Consider the following 8,865-nt stretch of genomic DNA (forward strand, 5'->3'; position numbering starts at 1 on the left):
TCTCCCGTTTGCTTTTTTTCCGGCGAACTTGCTCCCTGAGGGGGATTCTTTACAACGGCCAATCCTTCACCATTTCGCTCTCCCGACAGCATCCGTCCTCGCTGGATTCGTTCCTGGTTGGACTTGCCTTGTGCGTCTTTCGAGCGCCGTCCTGTTCTGCTCTCTCCTACACACGGCAAAAACCCACAGAGAGCGTCACCAGCGGATGCGAGGCAAACACCCTTGACGGACATGACTCGTCAGTGAGGGGTGTACTGACACTGGCGAACGGCCGACTTCTTTTCTAAGTACCTAAGCTGGTGTTCGTTTCATTTCCTACGTGAGCGGAAACGCCTGCACAAATCCGCTTCTTTTTCTCGATTCCTTCACCATGTCGACTGCCCGAGCGCGCTGTGCTCTGCAACCCACGGCACGCGATCGTTTCGTTTTCTGCGACAGCAGTTGCACCACAGGGCTTGGCGACGGCGGGGACAAAGCCTGTGGCGGGGAGAGCTCGAGGCGGGTGGAGCCTTCTAGCGGCACTCCGCATTCGCCGTTCAGCACAGCGTCACGCTTTAGTGGGTTCGAGGACAAAGATGATGCATCGTCCACGCTGTGCCTGGGAGACAACACCGAATTCCTGGACATGATCTGCTCAGATGATGGAAAAAAGCACATGGATCTAAAACTCGCCGGATGCGTCGCGCTGTTCCTGGTCGCCTACTGCATCCAGCCTCTTCTGGTGAGACTTGTGACCGAGAGTCGGCCGTCTACAGCGAACTCTCGAGGCCGCTTTTCCGTGTTATGCACCCCAGAGAGTCACGCTTTGATTGGAGAGACCGCTCGCACGCATCTCAGCCTTGCCTTCGAGAGAGTATTTCTCCCTGGCCCTGTGAATCCTCCTAGTAGCATCACTTCTTGAGCTGCAGTCACGCGTGGACTTTTCTGGCTCTGAAGTGTGGTCGCTTCCCGCTTCGGTCCTACGATGAAGCACATGTGGCAAACACGAAACTGGTCAGCTTTCCGAAACTGTGCGTTGCTGCTCCGAAAGATAGCGGACACCTTGTCGCCGCGAATGGCCGTTCGCACCGTCGCCTGGCTTGCTAAACATTTTCCAGTAACGAGAGAGAACTGACACACAGGATCGATCGACGAGAGCAGCGACTGCAGAAACGGGCGTTGCACCGGACCTTCTGGAAACGTGCGTCTCGGACGCGCCAGTGCCTCCGGCCTTCCATTGTCCTGTGCCCAACTCGTGTGTGCCTGCCTTCTCAGGTCGACGCTTTGAAGTTCGAAGGCGCTGCCGCGGTGAGACTCCACTCTGCTGCGAGGTGCTCACTCGAGCATTGTGTTTTATGCGACAGGAACATCAGGACGACTTTTGGGGTCAGGCAATAACACCTGGCGCATCCACTCGCAGCCACACTCCCGATATACGAGAGGGCTCTGGTGGAAGCTTTTCTCGTATTCGACCTATGACAAGCAGCCACGGATTCAGCTGCGTGTCTTGCGTTCTCTGTGTGTTCTCGGAATCTCGTTTTTCCTGTTGCTACAGACCAGCACGTGCTTGTACTTGATTCCCCATTTCCTCGGCATGCTTTCCGTAGTCTTCACTCTCAGAGAGTCAGCTTCGGGGGAGACCGCTCGAGGACACGAACGCCGCAGGATGCCTCTTTTGCGGCTGCGAGAGCTTCACCTCAAGTGAGACAACATCATGGCTGAGACACCCCGAGGCCAGAGTCCCGAGAAGGATTCGTGAAGAACACGTCCAAAACCACGTCTCCACGTTTAAAAAGCAGATCTATCTTTTAAAGACAGACTACGTCAAGAAGGGAGGAGATATATGTTTTGTGCAAACACAGGATATCGAGTTTTCCCAGGGGCTGGGGGATCCGAGTTACCCTCCACGTGTGCGCCACAGATCTGTGTGCGCATCTCCAAGAGGGGCGTTTGTACATAAACCCATCAGATTCTACTCTGTTGCTTGGCGGGCCCCGACTTCTGAAATTCCCACCAAACTGAGATCCGTCTTTTCTGGAGTGCTCCACGTGCATGTATCGCCGTCGTTTTTCCTTCGTTTCGGTTTTTGCAGTCGCCGGGCGTGGCGGAAGGCTTTCTTTGTTGCAGGCATTGACCTCCTTCATCAGGTCGCAGAAAAAGGTACGAGGATTCTTCCACGGGCTGTTAACTTTCTTGAGAGAAAAGCGACTACGCGTGCTAATGTTGAGTTCTAGGTGCTGTGGATCAGCGTCTGCCTTCCCCGGGCACTTCTGTGTCGCCTTCGCGGAAGAAACACCGATTTCTCCTCCCACCGGATTCTGTCGAGGACAAGTTGCATGTGCCTGTAGCTGCGAAGATTCTGAATTCATGTTGAGGTCAGTCTCGCGCTGTTTCCTAGGTCGCCCCCGCTTCGACCGTCTTTCCTGCGAGAAACCCGTTTCCTCTTTTTTCTGGATGCTCTCGCCACTCGCGAGGTCAGTAAGCGGCCGAAAACGCGAGAGATTGCGGTTCCAGAGTCGTGAGGTTCCGCGTGTTCTTGGTCGGGCCTCTTCTGGCTCGGCAGGCGAAAGTTCTTCCAGGAAAGCGCAGCGGAAGCTCCGAGAAAGCATGTCCCCACAGATCTGCACGCGCCAGATTTCTGTCTTCTTTTTTTTTCAGCTGGCCTGGTCCTATGCGGCTCTGGAGCCTATGTCCTCGTCAGCAGTTCTTCTATTGTTTGGACAGCTGTCATTTCAGCTTGCGTCCTCCGACGGTGCGACCGGCTTTATTTCTCTCGTCGATCTAATGCACCCGCCCTAACTGACCACTTATGACCCCCTTTGTGTACTCTCGCTCAAATGCATGCATTTTACAGTTCTCTGAAAAGCTCATATCTAGCTGCAGCGGCCCGCTTCACAGCCCCACATGGCGCTGCAGCCCTGGGGAAAGCTGTCTCCTAGACTCTGCTGTGGACGGGCTAGCCGCGCTTCTATCGGTCATCTAAATGACTGCCATCGAGGGACCCGCTGCCGTTTTCAGTTACAGATCCAACACTGGAAGACTTGGGGAAGAAAACCCGAGATCGTTACACGCTTGGGGGGCCGTCGAACTCAACAAGGTCTCTCACCGGAGGAGGAGAGGCGACCGAGACGAGCTGTTCAACAGACTGAAAGGGTCGATGCTGCAAGGGTTGGCCTGTTTTCTTTTTGGGTTCTTTCCAAGGAATCTTCTCTTGCTATGTGAGTTGTTTTCTGTGCAGCCAGTTCTCGTCGCTCCAGTGGCTGAGTCTTCTGCTCATCTGCGGCGGCATCAGCATGAAGGTGCGTCGAGAATCGAGGCTGGCTGGGTTACCACTTGGTAGCAACGAGGCACTCGTTTTTCACTGCCACTTCACACCGGACTCTCCTGGCGTCGCAAGCTGAAAATCCTAGCAACGAGCGAGCGATGACGCTGGACAGGGCCTTTAAGGGGGTGGCGTTGCTGCAGCAGAACATCCGTTTTTCCTGAGAAGCGTTTCTGCGTAAGGAGACAACACAAAGAGACGGGAGATATACGCGTGGTTGGTGACCTTCTTCGTGGCGAGATTTTGCCTTCTTCAGGCAGCAGAGGGGGCGAAAGAGTCGCACAGCCTGATGGCACATTCCTGCGTCCTGCGTGTAGTTCGTCGGTACACCCCTGCTGTTCGAAATCACCCTGGTGGTGTGGATACAGCGAACAGCCTCCCGAACGAGCGAATCCACACAAACATGCCTCGCGTCGCGTACTGCACAGAATGAGGCAAACCCGACTAAGATTGTGTTTCTCGGACCTGTGCACCTCCGAAGACACCTCGTTTCGGTCGTCTTCAAGGCCCGATGGCGCGTATGACGGCTCCTTTTACCTCCCTTCTGCCACGCCTGGATGTGCGTGTCCCGTGCGCTCTGCGCAGGCCGCAGATCTCACCTTCGAGTTGCACAATGAGGAGTGCCTGGGGGTTATTATCACGTTCCTTTCTGCAATTCTGGTAGGCCAAGAGAAGGGACAGGGCACTGCATACGCTCAGCGCTTGTGCGAATGGTGTGCCAACTTGAGGACTACAAATGAGACAACGCGCCACACTCTGGAGGAGAGAAGCAGTGCTGCTCGGGACAGTCAGGACCGCTAAACATGGAACCCCCTGTGTTTATTCATACAACGACAAACTGAGCTGCCTTTGTCCACCGCTGGGGTCTAGCCACCGACATACGACGCGTTTTAGTCTGGGATGCATTTACCGAGTGTCTGTGGACAAGACGCTCTTCGCGCTTTGCCTGAGGGAGGCCTTTTACCCCCGTTCTTCCCAGAAGGGACTCGTCTGGGCCATAAACGCGCCCCAATGTGCGCAGCTGTTCCGGGGTGGCGCATGCATGTGCCCCAATTTGCGGGCGAAAGGAGCCTCTCAGACTTCTCACGCAGTGGAACCAGAAAGCTCTTGAATGCGCTGTACTACGGCATAAAAAAAGCGAGACTGTACTAAAATCGGAGAATAGGATGAGGACAGAGACCATGCGGGAGTCAGCCGCATGCGCTGGTCAAATCACCACAGGAGTGAACGTTGCTTTTTGCACTGCAACAGAATCTGTTTTCTGCACAAGCGATGTTCAACGCTTCGTGTCCGCGGCACTGAAGCCACTTTCTGCGACCGTCACAGGCGGTCAAAAAGAGGCAGTGCTCCCCTCTCCTTGTGCCTGTTTTCAGCAAGGTCTGACGTTTGTCGTGAACGAGAAGTTTATGACGAGCTCCACCAACCCCGTCAGCGGCCCTGCCATAGTCTTCATGATGGGGTGCGTGTTTGGACGTTTACCTTCGCCTCGTTTTCTTGGCTGGGTCACTGAGGCTGTGTGCTCAGCAATCGCCTTTTGGTGGCGAGGCCGATTCGCTCGGTCTGCCATGGGCTTCCCAGCAGAGTGTTTTAGAATTCGCCACGTAGTCGCCCGCTGATCTTCTTAGCGTGGAGACACAGTCTCAGATACAGTACACTTCAGCAGAACGCGCGTCGGGGATTGACCATTTTCTATCCTGAGTATTTTCGAAGCCATGGCAAGACAACTTTCGTTGGATCCGGGAAACACAAACCTACAAGATATCCATCCACAGGGATCGCCGTTCCTTCCACGTAGAAGAGTGGACCCAAAAACGAGTCTCGTGTGGAGTACCCTGGAGGTTCGATGCTTTTTCTGGCTTTTCCAGAGTTATTTGCTCGTCTCTGATGCTCGCCTGGACGTGCATCTGGACTCTTCCGAACTTCCAAACTCTCATCGTGAATCGCGTGCGGGAGAGAGGAGGCAGCCCACTCCGCATCGCTGCGATTTTATTCGGGCTGTTCTGCAGTGGTGCGATTCACTCGTCCACTCTTTGGTACATTGTCAAGCATCTCGGTAAGTCGCCTGGTCCTTTGTACGGACTGCGGCCCACCAGGAACAGGAAACTGACATGCAGGCCTCTAGGTCGAAAACACAATTCAACATTCCAAACGTTCCCACGTCGAAAAATGTGGTTTCCCAGGTGGCAGCCAGGCGAGTCGTGGCGAGAAGTCCATGGTGGAGTTCGCCGCGATTCGGTCCTGAGAGGCGAGTAGTCGAACACACTCCAGGGACCTGTCCAGTTCAGAAAATGTGGTCTTTGTGGCTGGCCTTCACTGTGTCCTCTTTGTAGGCGCTGTAACCTCTGGGGTGCTAAAAGGTGTGAAGACGGCGTCCGTGTTTTTGCTGGGTCACGTTTTCTTCTGTCATCTCCAGGTGAGCGCGCATCGCCACTGAGCAAAAGCTTCGAGTGTGCACACCATGCAGATTCGTACGAAGGGCTTTGCACAAAATGAGGCAGGCGCCCGCAGTCTACGATTGTGAGCGGCGACACCTCGCAGAGGTGCACCGACACCCACGTGCTCGGAGAATTACCATCGACACGGAAACAAGATGACGAGCCTGTCGAACGCGCGCTAGTGTCTAGCGCAGTGACTGGCTGTTTGTCACAAGCAACGGGGCGGGAATGAGACTGGCAGCGAAGCGAAAAAGTCATTTACTAGCTTCAGTAACGCGCTATCCCAAATATGTTTCCCCAATGCAGGAATCACAGTGTCTGACGCCGGTAAAAACACTCTCAGCGACTGTCTGCGTGGGCGGCGTCGTCCTTTACTACGTCGTTACATCGCGAGCACGGCATTTGCCAGCAAAAGGCTCTGGTAGCAGCGGAAAGTGAGCTCAACTGTGCACGACGACAACCCAGATTCTGATGAGTCAAAACGCAGCAAGTCTTCGCTAGCACTGCACGCCCGAATAGCAGGATCTTCAGACATCAGACGAGCTCCGCTCAGTGGCTGACGAGAGTTGGTTCTGCCAGAGCAAAAAAAGGTAGCCGAAGGAAAGGTTCCCTTCGGGGGGTTACCTGGTCGTCTTCAGCTGCCTACAAGATACTTAAAACTGAGCCAAAGGAACACTGTACATCCGAGCCTTAGTTCGAAGTTGCCGCCGAAGTATCCAATCATATTTTAGTCCGCACGCGGCGCTCTCCTCTGCGTGGATGTATATGGCACCTGCTGAAGTCTGAAAGTGTCTGACGATCAGAATCAGGCCAACTCAACTGAACACGTTTCAAAAAGGCGTCTGGCGAAGAATGCTATCAGATCCGTTTGGGTAGTTTGAACAGCACGCAAGAGAGGCCGGTTTTAGGTGCCGCGTCCGCTCGTGTGTTTTGTCCATTTTGTTGTATTGTGACGGCTCGCGACGAAAGACCCCAATGTGACACGTGGAAGAGACGAGTGACTATCCGGAGAGAGCAACGCCCACAGTGCATAACGCGCAACAGTCTGTGAGGGGCGCGCGACATATCGCTTCCTTTTCCGAGAGCCTCTATTTTCCTACGGTTTTGAAGTAACTCTACACCAGCTGGGGCAAGACTCTGTGCCACAGAGGTGCGTCCCCTCGTGGTAGAAAGGCTGGAAATAGAAACTGGAGATGCTTTACCGATTTGTTGTGCGTCGTGTAACGCTGTATTTTGTGGTCCGTCTCCGAGTAAAACTCCGGTGAGTTCAGCGAAACATCAGCGAACTGCCATGTACGCCCTGAGATAGGCGTGTTGTCCGCTGTGGCCATTTGCATGGTTAAACGGTCGTTTGCGGTCCCTCTGGACTTCTCGCTGTGCCTGTCTGCGTTACGGGGTCGACGCCGATTCACATTTTCTTTGTCAGAGAACCGCATCTGACGCGTCCACGCAATGACACAAAGGTTTTTCTTGTGCAGCTGCTGATCCACTCGACCACGGGCGAAGGCTCCGAAAGGATAGCAACATTATCCGTAGTGTTACCGTTCCTCGTGTTGATCTCTAATTTGCCACGTGGTTCTTTAGCATGCCGAGACAGGAACGGAGTTCAGAAAATTCTTTTGGTCATATTTCTTAAAATAAATGATGTGTTGCACCACCACCGTACTAGACTGCCTACGCCACCTGAAAGTGTTCCGTTTCAGTCTCCTACTACAGCTTGGCAAAGGAAGTGCGAGACAGTATCGCGTCAGCGCCATGCGTGGGGACAAGTTCAGGAACCTTTCCTACGGTGGCAATGCCCGTCTCTCTCTTCGAAGACTAGTTTCAGATCAGCACTAATTGGCAAGAAACCCTATCTGCTAGTACGCACTTACCCGTACGCGCATAATCGGTACCACTTCGAAACCCAATGCGCGGCGTCGCGCGAGCATTCACTGAAGCGATTCGCCCCCTGCTGATACCTTTGGCTTCGTGGCGGCCGGTCGTGCCAGTTGAAAGTTACAAATCCCAAATCCGCACGTGATACAGCCGCCAAAGTTAGTGCAGTGTTGCGTTTCTCGAACAGTACAAGATTGGGCTGGAAGGACCGTCACGTTGAAATGTGTAACAGTTACTTGTAGCACACCATACACGGAGGGGGTACCCAGCAATTTTTAGTTGTGTGTGTGGCTCTTCGATGTCTGCATCCATTTCGGGTTCATCGGCTGGCCACGGAAAGCTTCGTGGCTGAAGTAGAAAATAGGAATACCTACCCCCTGAGTCACGCCACCGTTTTAGTCGGAATGCATTTCTCTAGCTTCCCTGCCTACGGTAACCGCGGAGAACGTTCACGTCGGAAGCGCGTACTTTCCCCGCGTACACTACGTGCCCGTTCAGTAGTGTCGTACTGGGAAGGCTTTCCCACGCGTTTTCAGGACACCGGTACTAGCACCGCCCACACAAGATGCGATGCGTCCGTCCAACAGACGCCTTGTCGAGTGTGACAGAACGCTTGCTGTGCGTAAAATGGGCACCTGCGACAGCGGACAGTGAACTTGCAGGTGTTCTGAAATCGCCGGCAACCGCGTGGCCGCCATCTTCCTCTCTTTCGTATTCCACGAACGAAGCATTTGTGCTTTTCTCGCGATAGTGTTTCAATTACCCTGCAGTCCTCAATCTCGTCGCTTCTGTATCACACCGGGCTCAATGTGGTAACCGAGTCACTTTCTCAGCGCTGCTGCTGTTCGGCGCGACTCTCGCGGTCCCGTAAGATTGCCGGGACACGTCGCAACTGTCTCCCTGGGCGATCGATCGGCTTTGTTGCTCACCTATAAAAACTGTGTTCACGCGCCTGCCGTTCGTGCGGGAAATCGCACAGAAGAGGAAATACCACATCGTATTGGTCTCCATTTTAGCTTCGCAAAACCCCCGTCTTCGATTTGTTCTTCCCTGTTGTCCCGTGCCATCCTCTTCCGTTATCGAGAACGTGACTTCCTTTCTGGACCCCCCGTCTGCCAGGGGACGTCGGCATGGGTATTCGTTCCGTTTCGTTGTGCAAAATCAAGAGCTCTTTTTTTCGCGGGGGCCGTCTACTGTTTTCGTAGACTCTTTCCGACCGATTTCGCTTTGTTTCTCGTCCCTGGTTTTTTT

The 8,865-nt window shown here is 53.9% G+C and overlaps 1 protein-coding gene across 1 annotated transcript; it reads left to right on the top strand.

Annotated features, from left to right (window-relative positions):
* Nucleotides 1-370: 370 nt before the first annotated feature.
* Nucleotides 371-5,543, top strand: NCLIV_004180 (conserved hypothetical protein; the record flags this gene model as incomplete). The annotated part of the gene is made up of 10 exons (XM_003879920.1): nt 371-721; nt 1,255-1,287; nt 1,535-1,680; nt 2,072-2,139; nt 2,638-2,731; nt 3,218-3,278; nt 3,887-3,961; nt 4,675-4,760; nt 5,167-5,354; nt 5,482-5,543. The coding sequence occupies 10 exons, from the start codon at nt 371-373 to the stop codon at nt 5,541-5,543; spliced, it is 1,164 nt and encodes a 387-aa protein (XP_003879969.1).
* Between the last annotated feature and the right edge of the window lie 3,322 nt (nt 5,544-8,865).

This window comes from Neospora caninum, chromosome Ib (assembly GCF_000208865.1).
Source record: "Neospora caninum Liverpool complete genome, chromosome Ib".
Classification (NCBI taxonomy): Eukaryota; Apicomplexa; class Conoidasida; order Eucoccidiorida; family Sarcocystidae; genus Neospora; species Neospora caninum.